The 21,857-nt window shown below is 43.4% G+C and overlaps 1 protein-coding gene across 11 annotated transcripts in view; it reads left to right on the top strand.

The window, feature by feature from the left end:
* Window positions 1-21,857, top strand: part of HECTD4 (HECT domain E3 ubiquitin protein ligase 4) — a 192,062-nt gene that overhangs the window by 55,566 nt on the left and 114,639 nt on the right. For all 11 annotated transcript variants that reach the window (XR_007145911.1, XR_007145912.1, XR_007145913.1 and 8 more), the window contains exons 2-7: window positions 2,670-3,187; window positions 7,514-7,603; window positions 8,878-9,008; window positions 11,485-11,593; window positions 12,490-12,628; window positions 15,660-15,830. Coding sequence is in view for 8 of the 11 variants with exons in the window: in XM_047828361.1 (XP_047684317.1) it covers window positions 2,670-3,187; window positions 7,514-7,603; window positions 8,878-9,008; window positions 11,485-11,593; window positions 12,490-12,628; window positions 15,660-15,830 (1,158 nt within the window). In the remaining 3 variants the exon portion in view is untranslated. The remainder of the gene's footprint in view (window positions 1-2,669; window positions 3,188-7,513; window positions 7,604-8,877; window positions 9,009-11,484; window positions 11,594-12,489; window positions 12,629-15,659; window positions 15,831-21,857) is intronic.

The raw sequence follows: 21,857 nt of genomic DNA, 5'->3' as shown, positions 1-21,857 counted from the left end.
TTTTAAGTTTGAGAGTGTGAGCAAGCGAGGAAAGCAGGGCGGGGGGTGGGGGGCGGAGAGACAGACTCCCAAGCAGGCTCTGCACTGTCAGCACAGAGCCCAATGTGGGGTTAGAACTCACACATTGTGAAATCATGACCTGAGCCAAAACCAAGAGTGGGATGCTTTGCCAACTGAGCTACCCAGGTGCTCCTGTTGGTTGAAATTGGCTGGCACTGAAGTTCAAATTGCTTACTTTTTTTTTTTTTTTTAAACTATGAACTGTTTTCAGATACATGAAATATGTTTTTGGAATTGGAATTTGGTTTTTATTTATAAGTAGGCTCCACACCCAACGTGGGGCTTGAACCCACAACCCTGAGATCAAATCACATGCTCTATTGACTGAGCCAGTCAGGCGCCCTGGAATGTGTCTTTTTAAACTGAACATTTTTTCACTTCAGTGACTTGCGTGTATGGCTAAGCAAGGCAGATACAGGGTTTACATTGTTCTGGAAGTTCTTGTTATTTTATTGGGTTATTTTGAAGGGCAAAATTTGAGGTAGTAAAATTATTTTGCAGGTTTCTGAGAGAAATGAAGTGAACTATATAACGTTTTAAAATGTCAGTGCCAATGACACTTTTTTTTTTTTTTTGTTTTGTTTTTGTTTTGCTTTTATTTCAAACCTCTTCCCACCCTTTTTTGGTCTACTGAGAAACAGATTCTTCTGGCCCCTGATATTGTTTTAATGTGTTTGCTCCTAGAGTGTCCTCCGTTGTTGCTTACAGTAGTTCATTTTTTTAGTTTTTGTCTTTCCAAAACTTTTTAAAATTTTATTTTATTTTTAATTTACATCCAAATCAGTTAGCATATAGTGCAACAATGATTTCAGGAGTAGGTTCCTTAATGCCCCTTACCCATTTCTTACCCTTAGCCCATCCCCCCTCTCACAATCCCTCCAGTAACCCTCAGTTTGTTCTCCATATTTGAGTCTCTTCTGTTTTGTCCCCCTTCCTGTTTTTATATGATTTTTGTTTCCCTTCCCTTATGTTCATCTGTTTTGTCTCTTAAAGTCCTCATTTGAGCGAAGTCCTGACTTTTGTCTTTCTCTGACTAATTTCACTTAGCATAATACCCTCCAGTTCCATCCACATAGTTGCAAATGGCAAGATTTCATTCTTTTTGACTGCTGAGTAATATTCCGTGTGTGTGTGTGTGTGTGTGTGTGTGTGTGTGTGTGTGTGTGTGTGTATATAATATGTATACTACATCTTCTTGATCCACTCATCCATTGATGGACATTTGGGCTCTTTCCATACGTTGGCTATTGTTGATAGTGCTGCTATAAACATGGGGGTGCATGTGTCCCTTCGAAACAGCACACCTGTATCCCATGGATAAATGCCTAGTAGTGCAATTGCTGTGTCATAGGGTAGTTCTATTTTTATTTTTTTGAGGAACCTCCATACTTTTTTCCAGAGTGGCTGCACCAGCTTGCATTCCCACAGTAGTTTGTTCATTTTAACCTAGTTGAATTTATATGCGCAAACTTTTGGCATCACGAAGTTTAATTCATTTATTTTTAAAAGTTTATTTGAAAGTGAGCACATGTGTGCGTGCAAGCCTGAGAGGGGCAAGGGTGGGGGAGAAAGCGAGAGTGAGAATCCCAAGCAGTCTTAGCACTATCAGTGCTCGGATATCATAAATTCTTGACCTGAGCTGAAATGGAGTTGGTTGCTCAACCAAATGAACCACCCAGCAGGCCCTAATTCTATTCTTTTAAAAAAATTTTTAATGTGTATTTACTTTCGAGAGAGAGAGAGAGAGAGACAGAGACAGAGAGAGAGAGACAGAGACACAGACAGAGTGTGAGCAAGGGGAGGGGCAGAGGGAGGGAGACACAATCCGAAGCAGGCTCCAGGCTCTGAGCTGTCAGCACAGAGCCTGACGCGGGGCTCTAACTCACAAACTGAGATCATGACCTGAGCCTAAGTCTGACGCTTAACTGACTGAGCACCACCCCCTCCCCCCCATAATTCTCTATCTTGATAGCTGGTTCCTTCGTTGATTGAGGATTTAGTGGTTTTATTTCCCTAGTTGCTGAAGATCTAGAGAAACTCTCCTGGTAATTGTAGGTTTTGGCAAGAAACTAGTAGTGATTCCTCTGTCCGTATAAATCTGAATAAATCTATACCATGTCACCGATTGAAATAATGGATTAACAGTAGTAAAAATGGAGTGTTCTTCAAAATCAAAGAACCATAAACTATCAATTATTGACTAGGTATATTCGATTTTGAAGATAAAACTTCGTTCTTTTCACGTATAATCCACCTGGTAAGCGGAGTCAGACTTACATGATAACTCGAGCATTTAATTAAGATTTGTACCTCCATTTTCTAGAGCAAAGTAATTTCTGAATTCCACACTTCACTATTTTTATGATTTGGGCTCTTTGAGTTAGGTCTGATATTACTTTTAATTGGAGCACTAGCAGAAACGCCACAAGGAGAAAAATCTCCATCAGCAACTACCTGGCTTTATGGCACATATTTTCACATTTGGCCGCAGTTACGATGATTTACGTGGACTGTTTTTAGACACCATTGGCTAGACTTGCTTCCGCAGGTGAAAGCGGTGGTGAAAACCATGCACACGAACTTCTTTGTTTGTTTGTTTCCTCCCTTAGATTTTAACATTTGAGACCAAGAACCCGACGGAATTAGCCGAACGTTTGCGCTCTGTGTGTGGCAATCAGAGCAACGCCTACGCCCGCCTGCTGGAATACCGCCTGAACGCCTTGCGAGGACTGTGGAATGCCCAGCGCCAGCTGGCCTTGGAGGAACAGCACGAGAGAGAGAGTTCGGGTGACGAAGAGACCCTGGCCCTGCTCAAACGCCAGGGCTTGCTGCAGCAACCCGAGCAGGCGCCCTTCACGTCTCGGATGGGGCTCCTGCTGGTCTTCCCCCTCATTCAGTCCCAGAGCAGAACGGACCCCTCCCTCTGTAACATAACTGCCGAGGTGCTATTGAACTGCCTTCGCGACTGCCAGCCTTTGAGCCTGACCAAGGAGCCCGCCGACTGTCTCAATGGCATCGAAACTCTGCTGTGCTCCTGGCTGGAGGACGCTCCCGACACGGGCCGACACGTCCCACATAAGCAAAAGGAAAATGCTGCTGCCGCTCTGGTGGCGTTAGCATGTGCCAGGTAAGGGCAGTCAGACGTACCGCCTGCTGACGTGCTGCCGGGGGTGGGGCGTGAGTAAGAGGGCAGGCCCGTTTGATGAAGCCGTCGCGTCCAGGAGGCCTTCTTGGTTGGCAGCATTGGATTCCCCAGCCTTGACCGCGCAGAAGATGCCTTCACCGAAACTTGGCACCAGGAACCCCCAGCTGGAGGCTAAAGCTCCAGTTTTTGCTGTCTGCTCTCCCGTGATAAAGCTGAAACCGCTTAAAACGGAGAGCCAACCCTTGCGGTTATCTACTCGCCCCTTGGATGATGAGCGTTTTCGGAGCAGTAGTTAGTGGGGGTGGCCTATCTGTATCTCTCCTGGGAGGACGGTCAGAAAACTTGTAGTGCTTTTAGTTTTTTTTTCCACGGGTGTCTCTAAGGAGCGTGTCGGCAAGTGAGTGGGTTATTATCTGGACTCAGTCCCACAGATTTGGTCACAAGTTCTGTTTCTGGACCCTGATGCTTCCGTTAGTTTAATGGAAAGATTTCTCTGTATATGTCCGATTTAATAGCGTGCCATCCTTTGTGTGTAAGCTGATGTTCCTGATTTCGTATCAATAGGAAATGTGCTCGGAGTGACTTTTCCAGGAGAGGATTTCCACGTTGTCCTGCCCGATAACCGTATGTTCATTGGCACATATTTGTGAGAAAAAGGTCCACTGCCCTTACTTCTAAGCTAGTTGTCTAGAGACCTGTTAGGGACCACGGTCTGACAGATTAGTGTCACTAGTTAATGTCACACTAATCTGTCCCTCTTCTTCAGAATTTTCTTTGAGTTCTTTTTTCTCTTTATCTTCTTTTTTTCTAATGTCTATTTTTGAGAGCGAGCACAAGCAGGAGAGGGGCAGAGAGGGAGACACAAAATCTGAAGCAGGCTGCAGGCTCTGAGCTGTCAGCATGGAGCCCGATGTGGGATTCGAATTCATAAGCTGTAAGATCATGACCTGAGCTTCATGAAGTCAAACGCTTAAGTGAGTCACCCAGGAACACCCCCCTCCCCTTTGTTTTTTCTTTTCTTTTCCTTTTTTAAAGCAAAGTGTATGTGGGAAAATTCCTCTTGGAGGATTGTGAAGTTCTTAGCTATAAGACTTCTTTCCCTGTTTTTATGGTTTCAGAGTTGACCTTCAGATGGTTGACTCTCAAGCTATTTTTTAAGGCAAGATGGCACCCGTATTTGTCAGTTTCTTTGCCCTGAGCAAACTGTCTTAGCCTAGTTTCAGATCCCTGAAGACTGTAGATTGTGGAAATCCTGACATGAGCTTAATTCTGGAGACATTACTGGGTGGTACCAAAAAGAAGTTCCCCTGGAAAGGCTTTATATTGGATTGATCTGTATTTTACAAGCCCTAAATTTATTATTAATACAAAAATCTCATTTAGAGAAAATATGCTTTTAGGTAGAACTGTCTTAAGGCAGATTTAGAATGTTAGGAATAATCATCAGCTCTTGAATTTTAAACATTTTTTTGTAGTTATTGAACATAGGATCATAAACTTTACTTTTTGTGCCCACATTCAATCTGCTAGTTATTGGAATTGCTTCATGTGCTTGAGTTTCCAAATTCCACTCAGAAATGTTGAAATGAGTGTTTTTAGTTTCCTCTTGGTGTTTTTTTTTTGTTTTTTGGTTTTTGGTTTTTTTTTGAGAGAGGGCACAAGTGAGTGAGGGGCAGAGAGAATCCCATAAGAGACAGAAGTGGGGCTCACTGGGGGTTCGTGTTTTACCCAAAGCGGGGTTCAAACTCACAAACTGTGTGATCATGACCTGAGCCAAAGTCAGATGCTTCATGACCAAGGCACCTAGGCACCCTTGTGTTGTTTTTAAAGATTGTTCCTACATTGTCTTGCCAATATTGCCCTCCGTCCTGGACTGTATTTACCTCAGAAGTCCTAAGCTTTTCAGTTGGGTTGTCTACTTTAATGAAGTTATTAGGGATCTAATTGAACTTCTGAGATTGTTGCTTTCAAAGACCAAACATTTTCAAAACAATATTTTGAAGATGTTTATTCGTTCAGCCAACTAACATTTATTGAACACCTTTGCCAGGAACCTTGATAAGTTTTAGGAACATAGTGATTCATGGTTTCACACCTTGCAGTTGAATGGACTCCGGGCGATTCACCTTGTAAATAATTATTGCTCACTTTCCGTGTGCAAGGTGCCCTTCTCGGCAGTGGGGATCCAGCAGTGAGCAAGATCATTGGTGCCTAAAATTGCAAAATTGCCATGCATAAGATCACTTCAGAGAGGGCTGCTCATTTGTAGGAAGACCTAGCAGGATATTTTGCTACAGAATGACTAAGTGGAGGTGGGACAGCATTCGTTAGAGCCCAGGGAAGGCCTTACTGAAGTGGAGCAGAGGCCGGGAAGATGACAAAGAGCCAGCCAGTGACCGAGTGTCGTGGTCAAGAAAAGCAACAGGTGGCACAACTCGGGTGCTCTTTCTGTGCTTGGTGTAGTCGAGGGGACAGCAAGGTAACCAGCTGGAAGGCAGTGGGAGAGAAAAGGGACAGGAGAGGAGCTTGGCAAGGCTCAGATCCTGGAGGGGCTTAGGAACCAGGGAACCAGTGACTGTGTGGCAGGTAACTATACCTTACAGTTGGTTTCATGGCCTTAAATGTTCCAGTGTGCTTTTGCCCCTTTATTTCAACCTTGTCGCACCCCAGGGACGTCTCCCTGTTGGAGAAATGAAGAAGCAAAAGTCCATAGGAATTAAGTGACAGGTTTGAGATGGGGCAACTGGTGAGTGGCCGGACTCCCAGCTTGAGCATTTAGACCCTGTCTGCTGCCTTCCCTCTTTATATTGTATTGCTCTTTGGTTTTGATTCTTTGAACACCAGAGGTAGTGAAAGGGATGCTTAAGAGGAGGATTTTAAGCCTACTCGGTCCAGTGTCCGGTATTCTGTTTCTTTTAGGGTTGAGGTATAGGCTACCCAGCAATTAAAGCCTTGGCTAAGAGAATAAGGCAGCGATCCGAAGTCAGCCTATCTGATACAGGTGATCATTTCGTTCAGGAAATGTCCTGTGGTGATTAATACTTAGGATCTGGCCAGGTAAGTCCCATGCATCTTAAAAGCACCTTCTTTTAGATCCTGCTGACCATATTCTAGATTTCCCAGAGTCTTGAGTCTTGGGAACCAAAAGGAAATTGGGTAGTGGTGAGCTCTGTGAGTATTACAATCACATACTTCACAGCAAGGGAAGCAGAAGGAACACCTCTGAGCACAAAATCTTAATTGCTTGAGGCCTGGCTGGCTCAGTTGGTAGAGCCTGTGACTCTTGATGTCAGGGTCATGAGTTTGAGCCCCATGTTGGAGGCAGAGTTTACTTAATAAAAAAATTAAAAATTATTGGAATGTATTCCTCTTCAGTCATATTTAATGTGATGGGGTTTGGGGAGAGTTATGTAAAATGGATAAACTTAAAGATATTTAAAAACTAAGCTTGGAGGTGTCTGCGTGGCTTGGTTGGTTAAGCGCTTGACTCTTGGTTTCTGCTCTAGTCGTGGTCTCCTGGCTCATGAGATTGAACCCTGCTTTGGGCTAACAGTGTGGAGCCTGCTTGGGATCCTCTCTCTCTCCCTCTCTCTGCCTCTCCTAGCTCCTGTTTCTTTCTCTCTCTCTCTCTCTCTCTCTCTCTCTCTCTCTCTCTATCTCAGAATAAATGAATGAATTTAAAAAATAAAAACTAAGCTTGGAAATACTGTTAGATTATTTATTAAATATAACTGCCTTCTGTAAAATCTCTCTCCTAGGCTAGAGAAGGACTTGATGAAATGGTGTCCAAGCATAATCGCCACATGTTCTTTGTGTTTGAGCCTTCTGTTTTGAACTTTTGTGTTGGGGGGAACTTGTTTACAGATGCAAGGAGAACATCCTAATTGGCATAATTGGTGCTGCTCATAAAACTTTTTTTTTTTAATTTTTTTTTTTATGTTTATTTATTTTTGAGACCGAGACAGAGCATGAACGGGGGAGGGTCAGAGAGAGGGAGACACAGAATCTGAAACAGGCTCCAGGCTCTGAGCGGTCAGCACAGAGCCCGACGCGGGGCTCGAACTCACGGACCGCGAGATCATGACCTGAGCCGAAGTCGGACGCTCAACCGACAGAGCCACCCAGGCGCCCCTCATAAAACTTTTTGTATGAGTCAGTGGTAATCTGTACGAATCAAGTATATTTTGTACAATACGTCTTCTGATTGGTGGAAACAGACCCCTTCTGGAACCTTCTCACGTGGCTAATAAAATCAACCTTCTTATTTGACTTAGCAGTTGTGACGATTTTCCTTCCTTTTATTTTTAGGGGATCATTGAAGACTTTTGTCCATACGGTCCATCTGTTACAGAAACAGACTGATCTGGGGTCCCTGCCTGTAGCCGATGTACTGTATAGGTAAGTTGTCACTTTGGATCCTTATCTTCTTCCTCCATGAGGGAGATTTGTACATAGTCTCTTTTAACAGGTAGAGAGCTAAACTGCTTAATTAGTGATTCATATTTTAAAATAAGAATATTATCCTATTCATCTTAAGAGTTCTGTCTCCTCTTTCCTTTTTTGAAAGTGTTCCTAGAGCGTGTTGTTTTTTAGTTTCTATTTATTTATTTATTTATTTAAATTTTTTTATTTTTCAACGGTTTTTATTTATTTTTGGGACAGAGAGAGACAGAGCATGAATGGGGGAGGGGCAGAGAGAGAGGGAGACACAGAATCGGAAACAGGCTCCAGGCTCTGAGCCATCAGCCCAGAGCCCGACGTGGGGCTCGAACTCACGGACCGCGAGATCGTGACCTGGCTGAAGTCGGACGCTTAACCGACTGTGCCACCCAGGCGCCCCTCTATTTTGTTTTTTAAAAATGTTATCGCTTATAGTGAATTTTTATTATAGATTTTAAGATCTGTGAAAGTGTTAAGAAGAAACTGAAAATCATTTATAAGCTCATTACCCAAAGATAACCATTCCTAATGTTTTAGTGTATGTGCCTCCCAATCCTTACCCTAACTACCCCCCCTACATATATATAAAACCTATACATTTTATACACAACTGTACTTAAAAAAAATTTTTTTTAAATAAACATTTACTGCTTATTTTTGAGAGAGTGAGAGAGAGATAGTGGGAGTGGAGAAGGGGGAGAGAGAGAGGGAGACGCAGAATCCGAAGCAGGCTCCAGGCTCTGAGCTGTCAGCACAGAGCCCAACGCGAGGCTCAAACCCACGAGTTGTGAGATCATAACCTGAGCTGCAGTTGGACACTTAACCAACTGAGCCACCCAGGTGCCCCAGTGTTTGTTTATTTTTGATAGAATACAAGGTGGGGAGGAGAAGAAAGAGAGGGAGACCCAGAATCTGAAGCAGGCTCTAGGCTCCGAGCTGTTCGCACAGAGCCTGACGCGCGGCTTGAACCCACAGACCATGATGAGATCATGATCTGAGCTGAAGTCGGTTGCCCAACTGACTGAATCACCCAGGCGCCCCTATACACAGCTGTACTTTTATTATGTTTCTGTAAGCATGGATTTGTAATTTTTAAATTTAAAAACATGACTGTTTTTTCCAGATACGTATTTGTTCAAAACTGGTTATCTGCTCTTTGAGTTGACTTTCATTTTCTTGCTGAAATGGATAGTTTCCTTGTCTTCATGATTCTCCCATCTCCCCGTTTTTAGGCTGTTGCTTTTGGAAGGGGGGCCTGGCTCCCCCTCCTGTTTGCTCGGTGGCAAACACATAGTATCGTGGGGGTATGAAGACATGTTGCCTGCACCAGATAGTAGCACCGGCTCCAGTTCTGAAAATAAAGGTAACGTAGGGGTTTTGCTCCTGTGACTGAAATTAAGATGTGAAAAGAATGGCCTTGGATCATTGTGGCAAACGATTTGGGTAGAACTCTGTTCTCTTAACTAAAAGCGCTAGGATCCTATACAGTGAGTTGTCTGCTTTATCAGTAAAAGTGTAAAAACTGATGTTCAGGGAGGTAAGAAAATGGATAGGTTTTTCTATCGCAAGGGAAAGGGATCATCCATACGCTTTAGCCAAGGAGCCATGAATTACTGCAGTGGACTCCTGGGTATTTGAGTTTGAGCCTGGGAGCCTTAAGTTAAATTTTTATGTCCATGAACAGAAGGTCAGATCTTGCTGCCTAAGCCTGATGCTGTTTCTTTTAGTAACTTACTATGTGTGTGTGGTTGAACCCTCTGTCCTAAAAGGGGCGGGATTGGGGGGAGACAAGATTGTTCAAAGGAGCATGGATTAAGTCTCTCCTTTAACAAAATGGGCTGGATTAAAATGTTTTTACACTTTCAGAAGTTTTCCATATCAGTTTATTGGGATCTCCGTGAAAATGGCAGAACTTCTCTTAATTGACCTTCACTTACCTGACTTGTTGGATGAAGGTGGCCTCTCTGTTTGTGCGGTAGAAGTAGTGAGCGGTGCCCCGGCACCCCAGGCAGGCTGCTTCTAGCTTCCTCCTGTGGAGGTGCAGCTCACCAAGAGTCTACCTTGCTCCCAAACCTGTTAGTTGTTGTAGCTGGTATTCTGTCATTAAACAACGTTATGTAACTGAGGAAATAGGAATTTAAGACGCCCCAGGAAATTGTTTCTAAGACCTTCAGTTGTCTTCTGGAAAGACTCAAAGTGAATCTCTAAGAAATTTGAGATTACTTGCATTTCTCACCCTTGATGGGGGAACTTCCTGGACAGCCTTAAGGGCATGGGATGCAGTCAGAGAGGCAGGCCACCCCTGCACCGCTCATCCTGGGGCCCGTGTCTTTTCGTGTCCACTGTTGCTTCCAAATAGTCATGTGAGCTGGTAAAAGGAACCAATGGTAAAATGGATCTGATGCAACTAGGGTCAACAGGAGAAGCAAAGGGCCTGTAAAACCCAAGAAGTTCTTAAACATTATAGGCTGAAATTTACATCTTCAAATGAAACCATACCCCTTTATTTTCTCCCTTTCTTTTAGTATCTACCTTGGGGTAGTTTCTTACGGGGGATGATGGTGTTAAACTGGTCTGCTTGGTTTTCACTCCCTTGTACTTTTAGTTTTGCTTTCACCTAGAGAATATTTTTCTTAGAATTTAAAAAGTAACCTTATTTTTAATATGGAAACATCTAACAGATATAGAAGTTGAGAGGATGCTTTAGTCAACCCCTGGCACTCCTCACTTGGCTTCAACAAGTATCAACTCGGGGCCAATCTTCTCTGTCACTTTCACTCCCACCCCTTGTCAGACTCCTCAGAAGGCCCTAGGCCTCTGTCTAAAGAGGAACGAATAAATGGATCTTTATAGGTTCCAAGTTAAAATACTTAAAGAAAGAAAATATTTTAAAAAACGATTACTCACCTCAACGGTCTTTTGAAGAACCTAATAATAGGTACAAATTGTAGTTGTCTGGGATTCGTAGACTGAATTCTTAAGATAACAGCATATTCATTACTAAATATGAGGGCTGTGGTGTTGGATTTCCTTTAATAGGACAGGCAGTAGACAAACTTAGCCATAGTGAAATGGTGAGGAAAATACTGAAAGTTTTATAAGCTGTCTCTTTAGGACAAATTCTTGAGGGTAAATTAATAAACTGTTTACTATTCTATGGAGTAATACGGTTTTTAGCTGGCAGTGGATATAGCTAAGGGGGAACAGAGTCACTGGATGGGAAATCCACAGAAGCAGACTTTAGGTCCACGAGTTTCATTGGTATGCCAGCATATAATAGCATTTGCCATTTATGGAACACTGGTTTTGAACCAGGGGCCTGTGGGTGTTCCCCTGTGCTATCTCCTTTAACCATCACAGTGACTCTTGAGGTACAGAGTAGTCTCATTTTCTGGATGAAGAAACTGAGGTTCAGAAAGGCCTAAGGTCAACTAATAAGTGCCCAGAGCTCTTAAGAGCTCATGGCTTTTTAACCACCGGATCATTACTGAAAGTCCTCGAGTCTTAGTCCTCTCAGATTAGATTTAGGAGTGCATAACTTTGACTCTATTTTTGCTATTCAAAAAGACAAGAAGAAAACTTCTGGCAGGTAGAACCAGATTCCCCTGCTATTATCTATCTGACCTCTTTCCCTGATGTTGGTTTCTGATCCCACATACATTCTAGAGGCTTGATTTGGGGGTTTGAGCCATCTTTCCTGGAAGTCACACTGAAGCATTTATTTTAGAAGTGGGAGATTATCTTTCACTCAACCTCCTAAGGCTTTTTCACTAGAAGCATGTTTATAATTTCATTAGAAAAATCATGTATATAATTTACCTGTGAAAAAATGATTTCAGATGCTGACTTAGGGCGCTGTCTCACGGCGGATGGTCTCTACCTGTATACTACTAACTCAGTTGGAAGAGGAGTAAGCAAATTGGGGTCTGGATTACATGGTACTCTCAGGTCAGTTGCATGGAACTTGCTGAATGATTTGGCTGGAACATTTCCCTTCTTCCATAAATTTCTGTGAGGAAGACACCTGGGGATGCGGATCTTCCCCTTCTGTTCCCCCCCCTCCCCCAACCCACCCAAAGACTGACTAGTAACTAAATAAGTCTGGACAATTTCATGTAATTTGATTTTTCTTGGATTAGTAGACTCTTGTTAATGCATTTCACTTTGTTTTGACTCTAAACAGCTTGGTAGCCCTCAGGTCATTGTTTCTAGCCAGAAATTCCTCTATGATCCAAACTGTTACAATATTCGTGCCTTCTCCATGTTGATGAATGGACATTTTTCTAGTTCAGTCTTTTTTTAAATTTTTTTTTTTTTAACACTTACTCATTTTTGAGAGAGACGGGCAGAGAGAGAGGGAGACACAGAATCTGAAGCAGGCTCCAGGCTCTGAGCTGTCAGCACAGAGCCCGATACGGGGCTTGAGCCCACAAACCGTGAGATCGTGACCTGAGCCGAAGTCAGATGCTTAACTGACTTAGCCACCCAGGTGCCCCTAGTTCAGTGTTTGTGTACTTGGATTTGACTGTGGATTAGCCCTGCTTTTCAGTGGGGATATCAGATCTGTGAATTGCTGCCACAAGAAACCAGTTTGAGAGGCTTCTACATATTTAATTAGATCTTTTCCCCAACTTTTTTTCTGCTGTAATTTGTTATGGAAAATGAATATTTGCTGTAGTGTCAGTCGCAAAGTTAACGTAATACACGTACTCTCCTTTAGATGTTTTGCATACTTAGTCATTTTTTAAAAGTCAGGTGGAAGATGTTTGCTGTAGCGCATTGTGTGGTTTCCAACAACCGCCTGGCTACTCAGCCTGTGTGCTTTCTTCCCCCCCCTCCCGCAGAGGTTTTGTGTACAGCCGGAACGAGGAGCTGGAACCAGGATGGGTCGCTTTCGGCAGCGGCGGTCTTCTCCACCGGCCTGTATCTTTTGATAACAAACCTCACTCCCTTTTCCAAGTCATTGACCAGAATACCCTTCAGGTAAAAAGAAAACCAAGACCTTGTCTGTTATGTTTTGGAGACCGTAAGGGAAGTTCCTGACCTCATCAGAGGGAAGAAGCATACAGTCGAGGTAGTTTCCTGCCGCAGCGGCATCCTTCTAATTGTCACCATTGGGGCATTCTGGTTTTTTCTCTGGTGTCTTGGAGTTGTCCCACATGATCTAAGTGAATGTGCTCTAGTTTCTAAGGCCATCACCAAGCTTTTAGGATTAAAAAAAATTCTAGAGAGTCAAAGATGTTACACGTACGAGCTATCTTGTTCTCTTGCCAGGTCTATTTTGGGGAGGGTATCATTTCCTTATTTGATTTGTTCTAAACAGCCTTTCTGAAAGGAGTTTGGATAAGATCCTCATGTGATTAGGGATTCAGAGCTCATCTTGACTGCTTCCAAACATAGCGCCCTGTCACCACACTTGCTGGATTATGCTGAAATCACCTGCTTTTGTGTTTCTTCCCCACTACCATGCATCCCTTTAGATCTGGACCCTATCTTGCCTATCTTTGTGTGCTTACAGTGGAGCACAGTGCCTAGCATTTGATTGATGATGATAATAGTAACTGTCATTTATCCGTGTCTGTCTCTGTGCCGAGCCCTGGTCTAGGCAATTTACATACACTTCTTCTCCTACCTATGAGGTAAAACTGTGGCAGTTTCACTTTACAGACAAGGCAGCTGAGTCTAGGCATTTTTAAGTGCTCTGCAAGTGGGGTTTTTTTTCTTCTTTTTTAAATTTATTTTGAGAGACTGTGCATATGCACAAGTGGGGGAGGGGCAGAGAGAGAGAGAGAATGAGAATGAGCATGAATCCCCAGCAGGCTCCACACTGTCATTGCAGAGCCTGACGGGGGCTCAACCTCATGAACTGTGAGATCATGACCTGAGCCAAAATCCAGAGTTGGATGTTCAACCCACTGAGCCACCCAGGCGCCCCTTGGCAAGTGTTTATTGTTGGAGGAAGGAATGTAGCTCAGAGGTCAAGGGGCTTGTCCAGGGTCACACAGTAATTAATGGTGGCATAAGAACGTGAACCCATGGTTCTTAGCACTAGACTGAGCTTTTTATAGTACAACTTCCTGCCTTTCAATGGATGTTGAACGGAATAGTTACAGTTGCCATCTGTGGAGTGAATTCCCTGGGAGAAGTCCCCTCCAGGAGTTAAGTGGAATGTTACTTCTGCTTTTGTCTGCCCCTCAACTGTGCCTTTCCTGGTAAACAGGGACTGTGTTTTCTTCACCATTGCATCTCCAAAGCACACAGTAGCTTCTTGATCATTGTTGGATGAGTAAAAGGAGCACATTGACAAATAGGTGCCCAACTGACTTCATTTTTTTTTTTTTTTTAAGTTTATTTTGAGGGAGACGAGCGCTCAAGTGGGACAGGAGCAGAGAGAGAGAGGGAGACGGAGAATCTGAAGCAGGCTCTGCACTGATGGCAGAGAGCCCAATGCAGCTCGAACTCATGAACCGTGAGATCATGACCTGAGCCGAAGTCAGATGCTTAACTGACTGAGCCAGGCAGCTGTCTCCAATTGACTTCATATTTTATCGTTAACGCAGACAGATGTGAGAATATGTTCTGTATTTATTTGAAATAGAATTATAAGCCTGGGAATTAAACAGATGTTCAATTCTAGAACATGGTTTTTATCTCAAGCAATGTCCATTTCGTCTGTGTTCTTGCGAAAACTCTGATTCTTATCCAAGAAGATCCTATTGTCACTAACGAGGTTACATGCACTGGAGCAGTTTGGGGGTAACAGAGGCCAGTCAGTAGCTGTCAACTTTGTAGATAGCCTGGCACAACAAGTTCCAACGTGTGGTCATAGCAACTGCATTACTTCTTAACTTCTGAAATAGACAAAACAAGTCTGGAAAAAAGTTCATATGAAATGAGTTCAAGGGTCGGAAGTAACCTTAGGGAAACTAGTGACTCACCTCGAGGGACAGAATAACAGAAAGTCGCTCTTAGGGCTCCCAGAGGCATCTGACCATCTCTGATTATTTTTATTTTTGGATTTTGACTTCTCCTGCTCTTGGCATTTTTGAAAAACCTAGCCAGCAGTTTTTGTTTTTTTTTGGGAGGGGGGGGTTCTCCGTTTCTCTCATTTTAAGGGCTTTTCTCTGGCAGTAAAAATTAGTATGTAACTACACATTTAGTGTGAAATGATGCAAAGCTCATTCATTATTCTGAAACCGAAGGATGCTCAGTATTAGAAACACATGCCTTCGTGTCTAATACAGAGAGTTGGAGTTTGTCTCTTTCCTGATGATGGACTTGATGATGCATTTCACTAAAGCCTCATGTGCTGGGCTAGGGTCTGCCTTCATTTGTTTTACTTTGTCCTTTCTCTTCTCTTCTCTGCCTCCCCTCTTCCTTCTGCCCTCTTTTTTTACTTCCATATTGAGTAACTTTTGAGTTAGACTCTGAGTTAGCTGCTGGGATATCAAAGTAAGATACAGTCCCTGTACTTTTAATGTAATTTTTAGTCTGAAATTCACTTACTAAGGAAATCTCAGTATGGTTTCTCTAAAGCTTTGTTTTTGGTAATTGTGAGATAAAACACACGTGCTTAGCAGATTCAAAGCGTTTAGTAAATATCTTTGGCCTAATGTTATCTGTCCCATGGGCCGTTGTATGAATTTTATATTTTTGTCATGCAATTTTCATATGTTAGAGGTATTCGTTTAATTTCTTTTTAATGTTTTTTTTTTGAAAAAGAGAGCAAGTGTGAGTGGGAGAGGGGTAGAGAGAGACGGAGGGTCCGAAGCAGGCTCTGAGCACACACAGCCCGGTGTGGGGCTCAGAGTCACGACCGTGAGACCGTGACCTGAGCCGAAACCCAAGAGTTGGCCGCTTAACCAACTGAACCACCCAGGTGCCCCGCTGTCAGTTTAATTTGGACCGAGAAGCTCGAGTTCTGATTCTGGACATAACGGCGTTAGTGATGGACTGACGGAATTAATAGGAAGTTCTGTGTCCCGTTAATGAAGTTTTCCTTTTCCATGTCCAGGTGTGCCAGGTGGTGCCAATGCCAGCCAATCACCTCCCGGTTGGCAGCACCATGAGCACTGTGCACCTTTCTTCGGATGGTACTTACTTCTACTGGATCTGGTCTCCTGCCAGTCTGAATGAGAAAACACCCAAGGGGCATTCTGTCTTCATGGACATTTTTGAACTCGGGGTAAGGTTCCCTTTCTGTCTCCTTGTGTCTTTGCAGAGAAATTTCGATTTGGTTTCTTTTTGTATTGGTTTAAAAAGGACCCGAGAAAGGTGGAGTAGGCACAGTGTGTTCACTCTTAGCTCAAATTTTGGGGTTTTTCTTGGATTTCTTTCAAGGTTTCTTTGTTGAGAATTGTAGGACACGGATAAAGTCAAGCTTTCTGAAGGTTTATCTGGCAACAAGGTGGAAATAGTAATACTTAATGTGTAGACAGTGGGTTTTTTTTGTTTGTTTGTTTGTTTTTTTAATGTTTATTTACTTTGGGGAGATGGGGGCACCAGCAGGGGAGGGGCAGAAAGAGGGAGGCACAGAATGTGAAGCAGGCTCCAGGCTCCGAGCTGTCAGCACAGAGCCCGATGCGGGGCTCAAACTCCCGAACCGTGAGATCCTGATCTGAGCCAAAGTCGGACGCTCAACCGACTGAGCCACCCAGGCACTAGACAGTGGGGTTTTTAGGCCAAAATGCCCATGGGGCTTGTTGGAAACCTGGAAGTAAATCGCAGTGGCAAGATTGGGGCTATAGTACATCTTGGGAGTCTCTGAGAGTGATGATAGTTAAAATTGTGAGAAGGCGTTCATTCGTTCGATGGTAGCTGAATGCTTACTGTGAGCCAGGCAGCATTGTGTTTAGGTGGTGGGAATACAGTGATGGGCAGGGTGAGCAGGCTCCGTGCTCTAATGGAGCTTGGATTCTGCCTGGTGGGTGGCTTGGGGTGGTAGTGGTGGAGTGACAAAACATTAACCATAATCAAGTGAGCAAATCAGTGGACAAGATAATTTTACGTCCTTGAAGGAAAAGTAGTAGTTACCCTTATTCTCCAACTTCTTCCTGGGGTTGAGTAGAACATTCTAGGAAGAAGAGACCACAGGTGCAAAGGCTTTGGCAGGAGCAAGCATGTGTTTCAGGAAAGGACAGCAGGCTACTGTGGCTGGAATGCAGAGAGAAGGAAGGAGAGCTTGGTGTAAGAGTAGGACCCATGGTGGTCTAGAACTGCACCTGTCCAGTGCAGGAACCCTTAGCCACATGTGGCTATTAGAAAATTTTTCACTTTTTTTTTTTTTTTTTAATCTTAAAGCACAAGCAGGAGAGGGGCAGAGAGAGAGGGAGAGAGGGAGAAACCCAAGCAGGCTCCTCACGGTCAGTGCACAGAGTCTGACGTAGGGCTCAAGCCCACGAAACCGTGAGATCATGACCTGAGCCAAAATCAAGAGTCGGACACTTAAACGACTGAGCCACCCAGGCGCCTCACATGTGGCTACTTAAAATAGAATTAAATAAAATGTTAAAAAAAAGAAATTAAAAAGTGGGGTGCCGGGGTGGCTCAGTTAAGTGGCCTGCTTCGGCTCAGGTCATGATCTCGCGGTCCATGAGTTCGAGCCCCGCATCGGGCTCTGTGCTGACAGCTCAGAGCCTGGAGCCTGTTTTGGACTCTGTGTCTCCCTCTCTGACCCTCCCCTGTTCATCCTCTGTCTCTCCCTGTCTCAAAAATAAATGTTAAAAAAAAAAAAAAAAAATTAAAAAAAAAAAGAATTAAAACTGAGGCTTCAATTGTTTGCTCACATTAGCCACATTTCAAATGCTCAGTAGCCACATGTGACTGGCTTCTGTATGGAACATCCAAGATCTAGAACTTGTCAGCATTGAACATTCTGCTGGACAGTGCTGGTCTCAATAATATTTGTAGAGACTTATAAAAGAAAAATTGCCCCAAGTCAATCTGTGACAAAACCTGTTTTAATGATGTAATTTACAGCCCCCTTCTGGAAGAAATTAGCATTCCTGGGGGAAAAAAAAAAAACAACACCGAAGTAATTTTCGAATGAATTTTAATAGGCTTTAAACTTGTTCTGGGAAACCAATCAGCCATCCTGCCAGCTGACTGTCAGTCAGGAGTCTGGTGTCCTTAAACGTACATCCTCTTGTTTTTCTATCTAGTTTCTCAGCTTAATCATCATCTTTTTTAAATGTTCCAGCTGCAGTGTCTTTGAATTGGTCTGCTAGAGATTGTACTCCTTGAACACATGTTCAGAGTTGTCAGAAAAGTTTTAGTACTTGCTGCTTGGAACAGACCTGCCAGCTGGCCAAAGGATGATTTAGGTCTTTATTGTGAGTAGAGTGGGAAAACATTGAAGGCTTTCCCCTTTCTCTGGTAGTTTTTTCTTTAACAGAAGCCTATCAGAAATACATGCACGTGGACCAGAACTTGAGGCAGCACAGGAGATAAGGGTTTGGTCTACTTCCTCCTCTTTCCTTCTTGTTCATAATGTGTTTTACTTATCTTCATTCCTCTTGTGGTTATCTCGGTAACGGACGGTGAAGCCTGTATTTCTTGTTCCTCAGCTGATGGAGGTGGTAGTGGCCCTTCCTGTCTTTCAGTGTGGGGCGAGCCGAGGCCAAAAATGCATGTTTGCTCAGGGGAAGAGAGGAGTCTCCCCTGCCCACTTCAGAGAGTCTTGGGAGCGGGAGGCACGAGGTGTGGTGCAAAGCTATGGTGAGAGGGTGTAGGCCGAACGTTAATAAAAGGAACTGTCCATCCCTTTCCTGGTGTACTCCTTTTGTGCTTAGAGACTGGCTGCCCAGGCAGAAGGCTGGACTTTATTTTCTGAATAAGCTGGGTGACTCTGGAAAAAAGACCTCAGTGTACGGACATTAGGGTTCATTTAAGGAAAGGACTTGCTGCCCTAGTGAATCACCCACAAGTGATGTCTTCCAGTAAGCAAGCCTCAACCATGTGCACAGCATTCCTGATCAGTGCTAAACTGTTTAAAAAGCAGATGCATACAGAACAACAACAAAACAAAAAATAAAAACAACAAACAAAACCCAACCTCACAAAACCCCAAACTTTAGAGAGGTGTGTGGGGAGGGGAAGAGGAATAGATTATCTGTATTTTTGCCAATTTTTTTATATTTATTTTTGAAGGAGAGAGTGACGGAGCATGAGTGGGGGAGGGGCAGAGAGAGAGAGAGAGAGAGAGAGAGAGAGAGGGAGACGCAGAATCTGAAGCAGGCTCCAAGCTGTCAGCACAGAGCCCAGCTCGGGGTTCGAACTCACAAACTGTGGTGAGATCATGACCTGAGCCAAAGTCAGAAGCTTAACTGGCTGAGCCACCTAGGCCCCAATCCCTCCCACCCCCCCCTTTTTTTTTTTTTTTTTTTTTTTAATTATTGAAGCTAGGTGCTGGGTACATGGGGCGGGGCGGTGGGGGAGCTCTTGTGTACATTTAAAAAAAGCACCCTATTGGGGCGCCTGGGTGGCTCAGTCGGTGAAGCGTCCGACTTCAGCTCAGGTCACGATCTCGCGGTCCGTGAGTTCGAGCCCTGCGTCGGGCTCTGTGCTGACAGCTCAGAGCCTGGAGCCTGTTTCAGATTCTGTGTCTCCCTCTCTCTGACCCTCCCCCATTCATGCTCTGTCTCTCTCTGTCTCAAAAATAAAAGTTAAAAAAAAAATTAAAAAAAATTAAAAAGCACCCTATTTAAGAATTTCCTTAGGGGCTCTTGGGTGGCTCAGTAGGTTGAGCGTCCCACTTCGGCTAAGGTCATGATCTCGAGGTCTGTGAGTTTAAAGCCCCGCGTCGGGCTCTGTGCTGACTGAAAGCTTGGAGCCTGGAGCCTGCTTTGGATTCTGTGTCTCCCTCTTTCTCTGCCCCTCCCCCGCTCATGCTCTGTCTCAGAAATAAACATTAAAAAAAATTAAAAAATTAAAGCAGATAGCCAAGGATCTCTAGACCAATGAGGAAAGTCTCCAGTATGAAAATATGAAATCAGAAGAACAGCCAATAGGGTTTACAATGTTTTATTCTCCTAGCTGTATGAGATAGGAGAACATCTTGCATTCATACAATATAGCACAGGGGCTCCTAAAAAAAAAAAAACAAAAAAAAAAAAACAAAAAAAAAACCCAAAAAAACAAAAAAAAAAACAAAAAAAATGAGCAAGAGCTCCTGGGAATTAAAACTATGATTGTTGGGGTGCCTGGGAGGCTCAATCAGTTAAATGTCCGACTTCAGCTCCGGTCATGATCTCACGGTCCGTGAGTTCAAGCCCTGCATCGGGCTGTGTGCTGACAGCTCAGAGCCTGGAGCCTGCTTCGGATTCTGTGTCTTGCTCTTCCCTGCCCTTTCCCCACTCATACTCTGTTTCTCTCTCTCAAAAATGAATAAACGTTAAAAAAAAAAAAACTGTCAACATTTAAAAAAAATGTAAGAAATCTCTCAAAGGGCAAAAATAAAAACAATAAATATGAGAGAAGAGTTGATAAATGTGGAGGAGCAATCCCTCTAAAGTTCTAGTTGATAGGAGTTCCCCCAAAAAGGAGAACAGAAAACCAAGAGGGCGGCATGATCAAAGAATATGGAAAAAATGTCAAACTAGAGGGCACAGGTGTCTAGATGAACAGATATCTGACATGGTGAATGAAAAATGCCCACCATGTGGCATATCATCCTGAAATTTCAGATTATCGTGGTGTAAAGAGAGGGTTGTGAAGCTTCCAGAGAAAATCATGTACAAATGATAAAATCACATATAAATGATGTGGAATAAGGAAAGCACCACGCTATTTAGTAGCATTATTGGATACACAAATGGAGTAGCACTCTCAAAATTCTGAGGGAAAGTGATTTCCAGCCCAGAAGTTAGCAGTCCTCCAAAGTGTCCATCAAGTGTAGAGACAACAGAGATTTCTAGACCTCGCAGTTATACAATCAAAAGCCAGCCCATACCTGCTCTGGAGGAAATAGAACTAAAATAGCCCCTGTCAGTGGCATAAAATAGAAAGTTGGGGCTGAAGGAACTTGATCTAGATTAAAAGAACCTTTGAATCATTTTTGGAGTCTGAATCAAACCATTAAGGAACATTTTGGAGACCGTTTGGAATTTGAATATAAAATGAGTATCAGATAAAACCAAGGCATTATTCTTAATTTGTTTGTAAAGTATGCAAATGGCATTGTGGTTCTATGAGAATGTCCACATTTTTTTTAGAGATGTGTAGTGAAATATTTGGAAGTGGAATTAGAGTGTTGACTTTGGCTCAGGTCATGATCTCGAGGTTGGTGAGTTCAGGCCCTCGTCAGACTCCATGCTGACAGCGTAGAGCCCGGAGCCTGCTTCAGATTCTATGTCTCCCTCTCTCTCTGCCCCTACCCCGCTTATGCTTTGTCTCTCTCCCTCTCTCTCAAAAATGAATAATGTTAAAACAAATTTTTAAAAAATAAAACGCTTGAGCCAAAAAAGTGATAGGTCAAGCCTGTGTGGCAATATCTGGATAAGAGTTGAATCTGGAGGAAGGTTCATTGGCCTATTCTCTATTTTTACATGCTTGAAATTTTCCATCAAATAAAAAATTAAGCATCACCAGCCTCTAGTTTAGCAGTTTCTAAAATGCTGATTTGGGAAGCTAAACACAGATATCTGTGCCTATGGTACTTTCACGGAATGGAACACTGTACAGCCATTAAAAAGAACAAGGCTGATCTGCATAGAGCAAGCAGATCAATTTCCAAGTTCTGTCGTTTAGCATGATAAAGCTAGGTTCAGAACACTGTATTCCTACCTGCTATAAAAAGGTGGAGTGGGGGTGCAGATTCCTTCTGCAAGTGTCCTCCTACATTAACAGCTTTCCTCTCGATGGATCATTCAGCACAGCATACGGATACATCAGAGGATATCTTGTCTTGGGGGGAAAAAACCCAAAAAAGTGCCTTGACCCGTGCCTGCCTCCAGTCCCCTGTTTTTGGCTTCCCTTTATAGCACTACTCTTGAAAGAGTTTATTCTTCCTGTTTTTATGTTCTTTCCTTCCATTCTGTCTTGAGCCTGCTCCAGTCAGTCTCGTATCTTCCACCACATGCCACCAGAGCAGTTCTTCCACGTTTGCCGGGGACTTGCACATTATGGAGTTCGAGGTCTACTTTGTGTCTTTTTCCTTGACCTTTTAGCGGTATTTGATTCTTGAAGCGGCTTTCTCTTGCCTTGTGGGACCTCC

Source organism: Prionailurus viverrinus, chromosome D3, assembly GCF_022837055.1.
Source record: "Prionailurus viverrinus isolate Anna chromosome D3, UM_Priviv_1.0, whole genome shotgun sequence".
Classification (NCBI taxonomy): Eukaryota; Metazoa; Chordata; class Mammalia; order Carnivora; family Felidae; genus Prionailurus; species Prionailurus viverrinus.
The sequence above is the reverse complement of the archived record's forward strand: the minus strand, read 5'-3'. Positions and strand labels throughout refer to the sequence as shown.